Below are 15,036 nucleotides of genomic sequence, written 5' to 3'. Positions count from 1 at the left end.
GTTTTCCTTCTGGTAAAGATTAATAACTGTTTCAGTACAAGCATTCAACTGTAAGATTTGGAAATTTTAAATATTATGAATACAGATTAAATGAGGTCTATATGCAGCATCTAAAAACTACTAGAATTTATCAGAATAATCTGCTTGTGACCTGGAATCTTGTTTAACAGAACAGAGGAACATTACTCATAAATTCTGAGAGACTTTTGCCAAATAGAGGAACTGGAAGATACTTTTTTTTTTAATAGGCTAGAAAATATGCAGGTCTGTTTTGTATTTCTAATAATTGCAATATGTCATCACTTACAACTGATTCTAAGCAAAATACATGGTCTGAGCACTGGTAAATTAATTTAAGAGTAACAAGACAATATCAAAATTGAATTTAAAAAAAAGTCAGATTTACTTACAAAATCCTGACTGTTAACTAGTTTCTCCTTTTTCCAATGTGGAGATACCAGGAAAGATGCAACCTTATCCATTTTTTCTTTTGGGTTTACATTTCAGGCATTGATCACTACAAACAGGCTTCTGTCAGCAGTTAAGTGAGCACTGACATTAATGGTGATACTGCAACTGAAGTCACTGGAGTTGTGTCTGCTCACAGGAAGTTTGGCTTGGGCTTGGGATCTAAAAAACTGAGACTTGTTGAAGATGAGGTCATCATCACTTTTCGCCTCTGTATATATGTACAGTCACACTTAAGTAGTAAATCACATCTCTAAGCAGCAACATTGTTTTTATGAAAACATTCAGCTGTGCTGTTACTTAGTTACCAGGACTGTTTGGGCTTACAAAGTCAGAGATAGAAGCGTGGCATAAGCAAGTTAACTTCTCAAGCCAAAAAGCAAAAATTCTTGGAAGCATCAAAGTAACTTTCAGAAGTTTAATCTCCTTCCACATAGTCCAAAGATAGATAGTATGAACTGTCATTTTTTAAAACTATAAAAATGAGCCTTGACTTTTTGCAAGACTTCCAGTTTAGGTATGGGAAGACTTCTAATTATATAGGAAGCTGATCAGTCCAAGCATATTCACAGCAATCAGAGACTCAATTCAACAATGATCAGGATGACAACAGAAACCTCTGTCAAGGTTTCTGTGAGGTGCAAAATCGCACCTGCATGAAGGTTGTTCCAGCTGCTGGTGTACCTTAGCACACAGTGCCTTTATCCTACAGCTTTAAGACAACAGCAACCATTAGTTAACAAGCACAATTTGCTTCCATCACAGCTAACTGGCAGCTGGGGATCAAAACCAGTCCAGCTTGAAACCCCAGCTTATAAATCATTGTTTCTTTCTGTATCACCACTTTCAAGGTCTATTTTAATTCACTTAGGGTGTATGCTAAGAAATGCCTTGATTCTCCACATCTGGACTGCTACATCCTCACCTCTGCAAGTAGCCCAAACCAATTTCATATGTAAGTACTTCATGAGCTCACATTATCCAACATGCCATGATGCTGAGGGGATGAGCTGCATCCTCTGACTGCATGACCCAGCTGCCAAACTCACACTGTGCACTACAGATAAATTCAAGCATAGACTAGAAATGCCTGCTTGGATTATGCATGTTGTCTAATTCACTCCCTCACCATTCAAATGTACATGCAAGGGGTAGAATTTACTGACATTTACATCATTCTCCTGAACTAAAAGAAACAGCCTTCCCTCTGCACAGATTTTCTGTTTGAACAGAAATATGAGCACGTGAAACACATCAGGCAGATGGAAACACAGTTCCTGCCCCAAGGAATTTACAATGTATTCCAGACAGCACACAGTATTCGTTGACTTGTCTTAAAGCCTGCAACTCTAACTCAAAATTAGGCCATTTTGCATTCTTTAACAGAAGTAATTAAAACATAAAATTATCTAATACTGCACTGCATCTCTACTAAAAATGTGTTTGGAACATAATGCTCTTTGTCTAGAGCAAAAAAGCCAGACAACGAGCAGCAGTACCTGCACAGCAGTTTTTTCAGCAGCCATACAGATGAAGACGAACTCCAGTTCAACACCACCTAAAAGGAGAAATTTTGTGCTTTATAAAACAACTGCAGTGTAACAGGTAACCCTGGGGACTGGCCAAGTCTTGTAACTGCTATCACTTTCTAGTTCTGCAGTAGCATAAATGGTCCAGAAACAGCTGCAGAACAAGAAAGCAGAAAAAAGTAACAGTACATGGCCATTGCACAGAATGATTACTACACTTACAGAAGGAGCTCCACAAATCACACCAAATGGATTATGTTAGGATTTTTCTCCTGTGTGCTTAACAACACAGTTTCAGGGAATATTGTCATCAAGCTTTTTTGGACAACACTTGGCCCACACATCACAGAGTATTTGTAGAGAACTGAGGCTACAAAACACAGACTGCAAAACAGGACCTTTCTGAGCTACTGCAAAAGGTGCTGAAAATAAGATAAGACTTGCTATACAACAGGAACCACACCTGTAATCTATTGCAATTTAAGGACCTCTCCCATGTTGGTGTCCTGAAAATTATGGTGAACTAAAAAATTATAGCTGCTCTCTGTTCTATATATGCATTCCAACAACAGAGCTACAAAAGCCTGCAAAGAATAGATGCAGTTCCAGTCTGCTGCTGGCAGAGACATCTCATCATCAAAAATCATACATACACACTAAATGACATCTAAACAAAACAAAAGAAATTGCTATATTCCTTCTTTTCTCTGAAGTTGCAGGAAGTCGGCAGTAGAAATTTACCAACTATCGGAAAAAAACTAGGATAAAAGCTCATACTGAAAGGATCAGAATTAAAAAGCTCATATAAAGCTCATACTGAGAGGATCACTGCAACTGAAAGCTTTTAACAGGTCATTGGCATCCAAGTGTTGACAGTACAGCCTCCAGCACTGACCTGGACCATGCAGTTTAGTACATTCAGCATTAAAAATACTGAGCTGGGAGATCTGCAAGTCAGAATTCACAAAACATCAAACTGCTTCACTTACAAGCTTCAGCAATGCCATATAATCTTTTTGCACTTATTCTTAAATGAACTGTTCAAAATCATGCAGTAATTTCAAACCCATCAGCATGCTACACATGCAAGGGCACCTCAGTACCATCAGCCAGCAGCCTGGGAAATGTTGAGGAACACCCACACAACTCCATTTGTTCAGTGACATCTGCCCCCCATGCTCCCACTGACACTGCCCTAGTGTGTGTGTAATGATACCAAGGAAGCTTTGGGGCTTTTACTTGGGTGCTGTCCCACTGCATTTCATACCGACATATTTGAAATGGCAGTTTTGTTATATATCGTGAACAAAACATACCCCAGACCTTACCAGATATGAGCTGTTAACATAAAAAATAAAACCATAAAAATACCAGACCAGTTGTGGTTATAGTCATGCTGATCCCAAGATGTCTGGCAAGGTACAGGTAGCATTTTTTTACTGATAGACAAATCTACAGCAAAATGAAGCCTTTAGCATATGATCTGAAATTGGACACAATGTGTGTGTGAAAATCAAATATAACTTGGGACTTCTTCAGGCACTAAGCACACACAATGACTTCTCTCCACAACTACACTTGACCTGTCTTTTCAAACACTGATTAACTGAATCAAGTGGGACCACCTCGACTTGAGGAGTTCATTTTTCATTTGCTTTACTTAAATGAAGTACATTGTTCTTCCAAAAAAATAAGTCACATAATTGCAACAGCCAATATACGTTTCCAGGTCGTGTAAGACAACCTCACACTGTGCAACACATGAAAGTAGGAAAATTTGTCTTACAGCAATAAATAATCATTACAATGTATATTTAACTGTAGGTACTGATATAACAAAGAGATTTTGCAGGCTGGGATTAAGATATCCAAATTCCTATTTTAAGATATCCTATTCCTATCCAAATTCCTATTTTAAGACATCCTATTCCTATCCAAATTTCACTGATCTCAGTATGAAATCCTTTCCATCTTTAAAAGTCATGCTTTACAACCCCCAGCAGCTCAGGATATATGGAACAGGATTTTACAAAACCAGTAACAGGGATGCCAGCATCAGCTTTGCATCTACACAGGCAACTCCACTTCCCTAAAAACAATACAGGTTAACTCACCAAGTCATCACCAATACAATAATGCCTTAGGATAGACTGCCCTCAGGAGGCCACAGTGAAATCTCTTCATGGGATACAACCCTAACTCACTCAGCATGCACCACCTCAGCCAACACTCTATACTCCTGTTACCACAGTCTGCAAAAGCTGTTCACCACCAGAGCTCCTCCTTACAGCTGCAATATTTAAAAAAAAATCCCAAACCAAAATCACCTCATGAACATTTTATGTGTCCTGCTACAGACTTTTACTGACAATAATCACAGATGGCTTGGACTGGAAGGAACCCTAAAGATTATCTAGTTCCAAGTCCCCTGCAACGGGCAGGAACACCTTCCACTAGACCAGGTTGCTCAGAGCCCATCCAGCCCATCCATTGCAACAGATGCCTCAAGAGCAAGAAAAGACTGTTTGTGTTAGCCAGTGAGCTCACTACAGCAAATTCTAAGTTACAAACATATTTCTTAGAGATAGCAGAAGTAAGGCTCCAATGTCCTACCTAGGAAAAAAGATGAAGAGTAATCCATCATCTTCCCAAACATTAGAAGAATGCAGAGAAAACATACAAAACAATTAACTTTCTAGGTCTAGCATACAATGTGCTTCAACTAAACTCCAAAACATGCAAATCACACTACCTCTGAACTTTGAACTGAATCACACTCTAACCAACAGAAGAACAATTTTAGGTTTCCTAACTTGGTAGTGACAAGGCAGGTCACAGAAATGACAGTGTACTGTTATGGTTGTGTACTGCAATACACAACCTTCTTTTAGCAAGGATATCCTCTCTGAAGCAGGAACCCAGCTGAGTAAAAACTCAAAGCAATCATTATGGGTGAGTCAGAAAGATGGTTGCTGTGTAAGAGGACTGCATGCTGAATTAAATGACAGCTGCAAAAGCAGACAATTTCAAAACCTGCCTTGATGGTCTCTTTAGAAATTCTGTGGTGGTAGTGAAAGGTCATGTACAAAGCAGTGAGATGGGGTGGGGCAGGAGAAAAGATGTGGAATAAAACACAGAGTAAGTTAAATACCAGATTTGCACTGCAGCCTTCTTTAAATGCTCCCAAAACTAGGTGGATGAGGTGAAGTTCCAATGCATGCCTGAAAAAACAGTTGTAGGAACAGGACTACAGATTCTTTAGAAACTGCAGAAACATGGAGTAGTGGGAATCCAGAAAATACTCTATTCTTAAAGAGAAAAAGAGGCAAAAATATGCTAATATTTAATAAATTATAGGAGACTTTAAAGCAACATAGCAGGTGAAGAAACATCAGATGGATAAAAGCAAATTCTCTCATTTCCATTAGGAATGGAATCACAGAAACTATATCTAATATGATAGTGCACTGAAGTTTTAAAAATTCAATTGAGTAATCATTTTAAGTCAGTCAAGTGCAGTCTGACTCACAAACACCCATATGTAGAAAACCCCAAACATTTATATACAACTTGGCATAAATGCCAGCAGCACAAGATGTAAAGCCCAGATGTCTGCTTTTAATCAAGGACAGTGACAAAACAGACATACCAGAAATATGATGGAAGTAAGATAAAAAAGAAATGGATATAAAATATATAGAAGAGTCATAAAAATAAGTATCAACATATAAATCATCCAATCAAACACAGATTGAATTTCCGAACCTAGCAAGGTAAACACTGTTATTAGATGATATTGGTACTCACACCATTAAGATGGATATGTATAGCCATAGCTATGACATCTGAAATGTCTAAGGCCAGCAATGTAACTGTGATGACAGACAGCATCATGAGTATGTTGGATAAATGTCCCACTGAAGAGCCCAAGATCACTGTTTTAATATATTATTTTTCATGCAACTGATCAGGGCCGCCCAGCTCTGGCTGTGGTCACCCAAGTTGTACACAGCCTGAGCCAAAATGCTACTTTCAAATAGTGATTTATTTTTTTTATGGTGACTTTTATTTCTGCATTTATTTCACTTTTACTTCTATTGACCAAGTTTATTAATAAAGACAGAAGTCCACTACCACAGACTTCCATAAAAAACAAGCAACATAAAATATTTAAATTAAGCCAAAAAGACAAGTCAAAATTAAGATGCAGCCCAATGGCAACACTAAGATTGAATGTACTGAACTTCAGTACAACGATTTTAAATACACACATCAAATTACAATTTTTGTAATTTGAGAGGGAGAAGTTCCTAGCATTTAAACATCAACCTTTATAAAACCAGCAATCTAGCTTTAGGAGTCAAACTGAATCAGTCACTGAATGTAACATTTACAGCCAGATCAGAGTGCAGAGAAATAATCTGAAAAAGTGCACTGGCACCTCAGGAACAGGAACTATGTCTGAAGAAGGCAAGCAGATGATCAAATAAAAAGCAAAATGCTCAGGGAAGGAAAACCCACCAAGGAAAAAAATCCCCAGACTCTGATCAAATCCCTATGATCAGTTTTTGGTACCATGCAGGAACTTGAGGAGAACTTCTAGAGGCACCTTGTTGAAGGTTTTACTCCTTCCTTTACATTGGGAGAAGTTACAGAGGAAAGGGTGACAAAGGGGAAAGATGAGGCTTTCACTCCCCAGTTCTAACAGAAACCAAGTAACTGCAGTGGGAAACTTCTGAGTGAAACCTGCCTCAAGTGACCGGAAGCCGGCAAATGGGACAGCAAGTTCTTGTGATTTTACGGGGTGGAACGACCACTTGATTTTTGAGAAGACATTCCAGAGGGATCCAGGGAATTAAAGCCTAAATATGTTTTTCTGTACATAGAAAAGTGCCAGAAATTGTTCTAAAGCCAAGAAAACAACAGGATAAACATACAGAGTTGCTTTTGCAAATGAAGTTCATGTTTGATAAACATTTTAGAGTTCTTCTAAAGAAGAACTTAAAAGAGATGAGAGTATGGAGATCTAATAATGGTGCATACTTGAAATTCTAAAAGGCATCTGCCACATTCCCTTGCCAAAAACTATTAAAGATGCTGTGCTGCCAAAAGAAGTTGTCATATCAGTACATTGTTTAAAGATAGAAGACAAAGGGTATGAATCAGCAGCTGTTCTCCCCTAAGGATGTGCAGTGCCAATAAAACACCACAGTTCCTCTGTTGGGGCAGGCAAAGTACAACCTATTTCTAAGGGTTCTGAGACAGCAGTTTCTGAATGCCACAGTGTACTCCAGTAACTAAGTTAAAGTCATAAAGAGATTAAGGAATTAAAGAATTGCAGAACCATTTCACTGAGGAAATGGATGTTAAAACCAGTAAACCAAACTCACTGTAGATATTTGAGAACAATTCATGCTGAAAAAAATACAAAAATTCAGACTTTTGTACATATATATGGAAATGAACTCCAAGTTGTTCATTAATTATTCAGGACTGAGTTACTGTTCTGAAAATATAAGTGCAAAGGTTAGGAAAAAGCAAAACACCTAGGCATCATTTTTGGAAACAGTATAAAACAAAGCATAAAATAATTTAATTTTTTAAAATAGATCCACAGTGAATTCTGCAAGAAGTTCTACCTGGTGCTCCCTCCTTGAAAAACTGGAAGAGTAAAGCAAAGTTCAACAAAGAGAATTTAAGATACAAAAGAGATCTCCAGCAATAAGTAATTAAAATATGACTCTTCAGTACGAAACAGAAACAACTAAGGCAGGCAGGATAAGATAAGAAGTCTACAAATTCAAAAGCAACACAGAGAGAGCACCTTAGGGCTGTTTCTAATGCCTGCAGGCCTCAATCAGAGCTATACACTGGTGGGTTCAAATATCCCAGTCACAAACTGCTGGAAGTACCAGAGTCTTCTAAGGAGACACACACCTGATCTGTTACCTACCCTGCACAGTCCTTACGTCCCCTGCCTGAGACATCACACCAGGCCAGACAGAACCAGGATTATGTTAACCAGTTTTGTGTTCTAATTTACCAGTTCAAAGAAATGGGGGGGGGGGGGAAGCTTTTAAAAAGTATGATTTAAAGCTGCCAACACTTCAGTCTGGCCCTATGGCAACAGCAATAATAAAAACATGTAGTACGTACTGGAACTTTTTAAAGAAGTTATTCTGTGGCATGCTGAGATTCTTCTGACAGCATTATTTCAGGTTTTAATTGCAAATATAAACTAAAAATTCAATTGCTAATAACTTATTTAACAACTCCCTTACCAAAAAAAAAAGCATAATAATAATTAGGGTCAGAACTTACTAAAAGAAAATTATTTCTAGTTTCTTAGGTTTGGCTTTTGGTCAAGAAATGTCACACAGGGTTTGTTTGTAAAACACCAAGGGCAGGTATGGGCAGCAGCCAAGTCACTGACATTTCCTACTTGAGTAGTGAAAATGTACCAGCTGTCCCTCCTCACCTTCAGTGCCCTTGGAAAAAATTCACATCATCTCTGGCCAACTCCTTCTATCAAGGAAAAACATAATTAGCAATTATATTTTTGGTGCAAGGACACATATGACACATAACAGCGATAACAGGAAGATAAGGATTCCTGGAAGGATTACTTCTATGGTATTTTATATTCCAAAGTAGGTAGCACAACCAACTGTAAAATCTCCTGATCATACAGTACTCCTTGTATTATTTCTCAATACATACCTGCAAGAAGCTTAAACATGTATTGTTTTCTGGCACAAAGACAAAATTTCTCAGCTGCACAAATGAAGAAAATCTCCAACTTTAAAGACACAGTTATCATCAGTGAGATCTCTTCTCTCTGTATTGTGGTGTGTGCCAAGATGGGAAGTAATTTCAAAAGCTGAATCAACATCTGGATCATGATGCAATGAACACCAGAGCAAAGAAGTGAAGGTCCTGAACCACATTCATAGTTTTCTTCAGAGATAATAAAAACATCAATTATCAAAAATTACTCAAGCTCAATAGAAAAGCCTGAGGTCAAACATTTGGTAAGTTTTCAGCAAGACAGGAACACTCAGAATCATTTACAGCAGAATAATTACTATGCTTGAAAAGCTGCTTTGAATAAAATAAATGGCCATTTTATTGACTATACATACATATTAGGGAGCATCAACTTAACAGCTGAACTGAGTGTTCATGAAGATACAGAGCAAAACACAAAACACCTTGACCTCATGCTCTGGAAGTGGTAGATGCTCAAAACATCTACTGAGTCCTTGCAAAGTGTCTTACAGAGCAAGGTCTGCAGCTGTAGTGTTCAGCAGTGCATGTGCAGCTCAAGCTGAGAGTATGACAGGATTAGCAGCTCCAGTGCTGTAGCAATCCTTCAATGGGCACACACCAGAGCCCCTGGATTGAGTGAGTGCTGTACATACATTCAGGAATGGAACCAAGTAGGCTTTGTCTTTATAAAAACACATTGCATATAATTAAAACTTCTAAAGGCAATTCAGGTATGCTGAAGATCTAGAAGTTCTTAGCTTTGTAGTGTTAGGTACAAACAAAGCTCAAAGGAAACTCCTTGCTACTTTGTAGGGACTAACTGATAAGAATGTAAAACTATGCAGTTCACAATCTTTGCCCTACTTGAAAAACTTGATGCAATCATACCTGCCACCTAATAAACATGTCTCTGCACTTTATTAACCTTTGTGTAACATGATAATTCAAATAAAATCTCATTCTATCTCAAATTAGCAAACAGGACTTTATAAAAAATACAGTGCTTTAAAAACGTATCGGCACATTATTGAAGCTATCACTGTATCAAAACCAGATCTTTTTCAAATTGTTTCATACACAGACTTTGTAACATCAAACAGACTCTTTCGGGCAGCTAAACACACACATTACGCCTCACTGCTGCTGAAGTTCTCCTCTGACTAAAAAAGACCAAGTCAATTATGTACATCAATCTTCCAACGATTTCCAACCCTCTCCCTTTATTCAGAATATATTTATATATCACCATCATGACATTGAAGCAGTCATTTATTCAAGGCAGTACTTAGGTCATAAGTTGCAAGCCTCCATCTACAACCAGAACACTCCCTGTAATATATGAGGATTCTAAAAGAAAGACAACAGCTTGTGCAACTTCATGAGGCTCTCCAAATCTTCCAAGGAGAATTGCTTTCTTCAACTGATCTTCTTCCAAATGAGCTGTCATCTCTGTGTGAATAAAGCCTAAGAGCAGAGAGATATATGAAGAGTTACCTAACCTTCGACTAAATTTATCTAGTGGATTTCCCACTGAATCTTACAAAGTGAAATCTATTACCAGGATTCAACACCAGTTACCATTCTTCAAAGTCTCCCAAAGTAGCCTACCTCATTTGATGGCCAAAACCAGTTTTTTATGAAACCAATAAAACTGGAAGCAGTGATGCAATAACCAAAATGCAGAGATCTATAGAAGTCCATTAAAAAAAACCCAAACAAAACTAAACAAGAAAGGGTAACTAAAATTCAATCCAAAAATTGTATTTAGTATCACTTTTCTGAAAGACAAAATATACTCATTTCACCAAAATGTTCTCTATTAAAATATGAGCAAAAAATGTCTGGCAAGAAATCCTCTCAGACTTTAAAGTGTTTGCATTCTATTTTAGAACTTATGGCAGTTCTTGCCTTGTTTCTATTAGAGCACTCATTTGAAGAATATTTCTTGACATTTTTGAAGGACCCTTTTTACAGTTCTCCATTATCTGAGATTTGGCTTTCCCACTGCTGCACAACTCTACACACAAGCTGCAGCTTTATAAAGAGCTGATCTTACCTGCTTTCTAGCTGCTATCAAGAAGGGAAAGCCTCCCTTTTGCTTTCTACTGTAATACTCTGCCCCTTTATGATGGCTGTGGATGAGCTGCTCAACTCACTAAAGAATAAAAGCATTTTTCCTGCCTAGTTCGCAAGCTGAACAAGTTCACGTAGAATTCTGAAAGGCATCAGAGGTAGTAGAAGGTGAGCAGCAGTGTACACAATGGAAAAATTCAGAAAATATAGAAGGGATTTTTCCTTAAGGGTGGCAGTTTGCTTGAACTAGATCATCTTACAAAATCACAGCCTTTATTCACAGAAATAACTTTCAGGACTTCCTCCTTTTACTACAGGGAGACAGGGGTGCTTTATGACAGCTGTCTTATGGTCTGTCATGTTTCCCTAAGAAAAAACAAGCAACCTCTAGCTGGAGACAAGGGTAGCTCTCCATCTCTAATTAGATCTAATCCCTCCATCTGCAAGGACACCAAGTTCTGAAGAAGGATCAAAGAAAAAAACTACACTCATTATGTAATAATGGATAGAGGAATAGGTAGATTCACTCTTCCAAACTTCTTGGTGTTCCCTTAAAAAGACTGAAGGTTTTCTAAAAGAATGTATTATACTTTAAACAAACAAAAGATATTAAAAATATTTACTTACAAAGCTGAACAAAATAATATAAATTAGTCTTTAGTTACTTTCAGAGTACAAGAAATACCCCCAGTCTTAATGAATTGCAACAGTCAAGGATGCAGAAATTCCTCAAGAACTAACCTGGAGCAACAACGTTGACCCGAATTTGCTTTTTTGCTACTTCTTTAGCAAGAGAGCGTGAAAATCCAACTAATCCTGCTTTGGTAGCACTATACACACTTTGACCAGAGTTGCCTTTAAGTCCAACAATACTCCCTAAAATAAAGAAAGAAACATCAAAGAGAAGATTAAATGGGTAACTTGAAACATTGTATTCACTTTATCATTTTAGTTTTAAACTTGGAATGAAAAATGAGATCACAAGAAGAGTAAAATATACATGACTTTACGCACTTTAGCTGGCTGGGATAAGCAAATCTCCCAATTAGCTGTGATTTTTGTACAATTCATGCATCTATGTTGACCAACAACCACCAGGAGAGTAAAATTAAGACTTTTCTGAAAAAAAAGTATCCTTGCCCAGATTAAAAAAAGAAAGAAAGAAACTGACTGAACCTTTCAATTCTTAGTTAATTGTCAGCAGCTGGTATATATAGACATTGAAAGAATTGGTAAGAATAGCAAAGTTTCTTTTTTCAATAAAATGTTTGTTACTGAAAAAAAGCTATTTAGCTATTTAGAAGTTGCTGAAATTACACAAAAGAATAAGCATCCATGAAGAAATGCTAAATATAGAATGTCTAAATACAAGGAAAAGGAAAACAAGTAACGTGTAACAAGCAATGCAATTTGTTACACCTGCTAAACACTTCTAGACTAGTACACAGAACTCCACTGGCTTACACAAGCAACTTACCTATATTGACAATAGCACCTCCCTGCTGCTGAATCATGACCTTTAGAGCAGCCTTGCATGTCAACATTGTTCCCAAAAGGTTAGTGTGAATCTGAGCTATCATATCTTCAGTCTTGGTCCTCAGTAGCAAACCATCCCTGACAAACAAACCAAAAAACCTCAAAGAATTCACTGAACAACCCCCTGATCATGTTTACTCATAAAAAAAGACTGTTGGACAGAATATTAATGGGGGTGTATGTGGTTCCATACATTTGAGCATTCAAAATGACAATGCGGCAAGAACTACACATAGCAAAAAACAAGTTAGCCATACTTCTGGACACAGAGCCTCCTTTGCAGAGTGGTATCAAGCACTGTTTTGGACCATTCTGGGGGAAAAAGTGGAAGAAAGAATAGAGGGGGAAGTCAAACTCAGAATGCAGAAACTACAGTGAAAGCTGTATCATCTGTTAGCATTTTACTGCCATCAGGAACAAAATATTGGCAAGCACTTAATATTGTTTTCAGATGTGTTCATTAACAACACTCTTACTGAGCACAAAGGGCCAGAGCACCTTACAGTGGGCTGCCTTCATCTAGAATTACCTATAGTCTTGTCAGGAGTAACCAACCTGTTGATCCCAGCCGCATTAACCAGGTAGTTAATAGGACCCAAATTCCTCTGCATCTCCTCAAAAGCCTTTTGGACTTCTTGTTCACTGGATACATCACAGCTAAGTGCCAGATGTCCTGCTGTATTGAAATATATATAACGTCACAATAAAAGCTGTATTTAATTCATAAACCTCCTTCAGAATGAATCAGCTCAGTTGCAAAACAGATGTTGAACTAGTTATAATTTAAGGAACCTATTTAATCCCCAGGCAATTAAATAAAGACTATTTTCAAGTATAGTATTCATCAGTTATGTGACAATTCCATGTTTTCTATTTTTTGCCTTTTGGAGTCATAAGTTCAGCATGAGCAGACTGGTCTCAGTTCTGGTTTCTTCAGGAGCTGAGGATGACTCAATTCACACCACCTCTATTGTGGTGTGAATTCCAAACAATTCCATTCATCTTGAAATTCCCATCATGCAGATAAAAAAGGTAATCTGCTTTCTCAACGGCTATTGTGAAAACATAATCATACCAACACAGCTGGTTTTTAATGTTCCTCAGCCTTTATTTTCCTTTCCATCTAGTTAAACAAGAAGGGGTTTTTTTCACGAGTCACCCCAGCAGGGAGCAGTGAGGGGTGCACAGCAGCATACGTACCACCAAGGTGCCGGGCAGTGCTCTGGGCCATGTCCAGGTTCCTAGCAAGGATGGCCAGGCGGCAGCCCTTCTGCGCCAGGAGCTCTGCCACAGCTCTGCCTATCCCACGGGATCCTCCAAACACAGCACACACCTTGCCCATCTTCAAAATAATCCATAAACTGCAAATAAACCATCAACTTTGTGTCCAGTAAAGCAAGACATTAAGTGCTGTTCTTGTCAACATCACAGCCTTTACCTGTTTGCAGCAGTTTGTAATAGCAGATTACAAAATTAGTGATTTGGTTTTTACTCATTCATTTGTATTCATTTTCTATTCATAATAAACAGCTGAACTAAATTAGACACCACCTCTACAAATGAAAGTTAATTCTTAAATATTTACGAACCAGTAAAAAAAAATTAAAAATCACGCACATAATCTAGCATTCCAATACCAGAGTTATAGCAACTCTTATTCAATTGATGAATTATGTGATTTATGTACCTAAAGGCCATAATGCACTGTTCAGCTGCTTATTTGAAGCTGATGTACTGGTTGTAATTATATTGTTCTTGCAACCACTATTCTTCTGCTGAAGTCATTTAGCCTCAAGGTCTCACTCCATCCATCCAAAGTACCTGTGTTGGACACCCCCAGTGCAAATGTTACTGAGTATGATTTGAAACTACTGTATTTACACTGGCTTAATACTGTCCGATTGTGTTTTACCACTAGCCTGGGGTTTTTTTGTTTCTGCTTTTGAAGGAAGAAAAAAACATTTTTGAAATATGAAATGACTCTGAAGTAGCTAGCTTTGATGTTTACAATGGAGTACACAAAGAAAGTACTTCTGTAGAATGATCTTTTATTCTGCAAGCTCTAGAAACCAATCAGCTGGCTTGGGATTTCCTGAGGAGACAGGGGCAGAATCAAGCAGTAACAATGAATCTTTTTTCCATACATTTGAATAAATCCTTTTTGAACTCAATTATACTGTCTTCATCCCGAGGCAATGAGTTTTGTTATTTGTGGGAAAGTACTTCCTTTTGGTCTTGCTTTCAGATTAGATAATTCTAGGCATTTCTCCTCATACCTTCCCCTCACTGTTTCACTCTCCACCTGTATCCTCTTTCAGGTTTATTCAGTTACTCCTACACATATGGAAACTATTCAATACATCACTAAGGAGTGTGCCAGTCCTTAGACCTTACCCTTTGCCTCACTGAGCTCTATTAAACTCTTCTGGACGAGTGATGATCAGAAAAGCACATGGTACTAAGTGTGCCAGGCCACCACCAACTCATACAGTGGCATGATGATTTTGGTCTTCTGTGACAGAGTCTGAAGAAGCAGACAGTGTGTCCTTTTCCCTAATTAAGTGCCTGAAACTAACCCACGTGTCTGCCTTCCCCGGCAACTTCTCGGAGCAGAGAAAGCCCCTTGCGCATTAACCAGGCATTTACAGGCGGGGCCTACCTG

The 15,036-nt window shown here is 38.0% G+C and overlaps 1 protein-coding gene across 1 annotated transcript; it reads right to left on the bottom strand.

Annotated features, from left to right (window-relative positions):
* Nucleotides 1–8,523: 8,523 nt before the first annotated feature.
* On the bottom strand, nucleotides 8,524–13,814 carry CBR4 (carbonyl reductase 4). Its single transcript, XM_005415557.2, has 5 exons — nucleotides 13,575–13,814; nucleotides 12,930–13,050; nucleotides 12,316–12,452; nucleotides 11,580–11,714; nucleotides 8,524–10,229 (listed from the first exon to the last, which is right to left on the bottom strand). Exons 1-5 carry the CDS (start codon nucleotides 13,714–13,716, stop codon nucleotides 10,051–10,053), a joined length of 714 nt encoding a protein of 237 aa, XP_005415614.1. The 5' UTR covers nucleotides 13,717–13,814; the 3' UTR covers nucleotides 8,524–10,050.
* Nucleotides 13,815–15,036: the final 1,222 nt, after the last annotated feature.

The sequence above is a fragment of the Geospiza fortis genome, unplaced genomic scaffold, assembly GCF_000277835.1.
Source record: "Geospiza fortis unplaced genomic scaffold, GeoFor_1.0 scaffold40, whole genome shotgun sequence".
Lineage (NCBI taxonomy): Eukaryota > Metazoa > Chordata > Aves > Passeriformes > Thraupidae > Geospiza > Geospiza fortis.
Note: the sequence above shows the minus strand (reverse complement) of the source record. Positions and strands in the feature narration are given on the sequence as shown.

Bases quoted from the DNA above. Each gene is read 5' to 3' on its own strand.
- CBR4 (XM_005415557.2), bottom strand. From the start codon at position 13,716: ATGGGCAAGGTGTGTGCTGTGTTTGGAGGATCCCGTGGGATAGGCAGA. The intron at 12,453-12,929 runs GTTGGTTACTCC...TTTGTTTGTCAG, and splicing joins AATGCGGCTGGGATCAACAG to GGATGGTTTGCTACTGAGGA. The intron at 10,230-11,579 runs GTTAGTTCTTGA...CTCTGCTCTTAG, and splicing joins GGTCAACGTTGTTGCTCCAG to GCTTTATTCACACAGAGATG.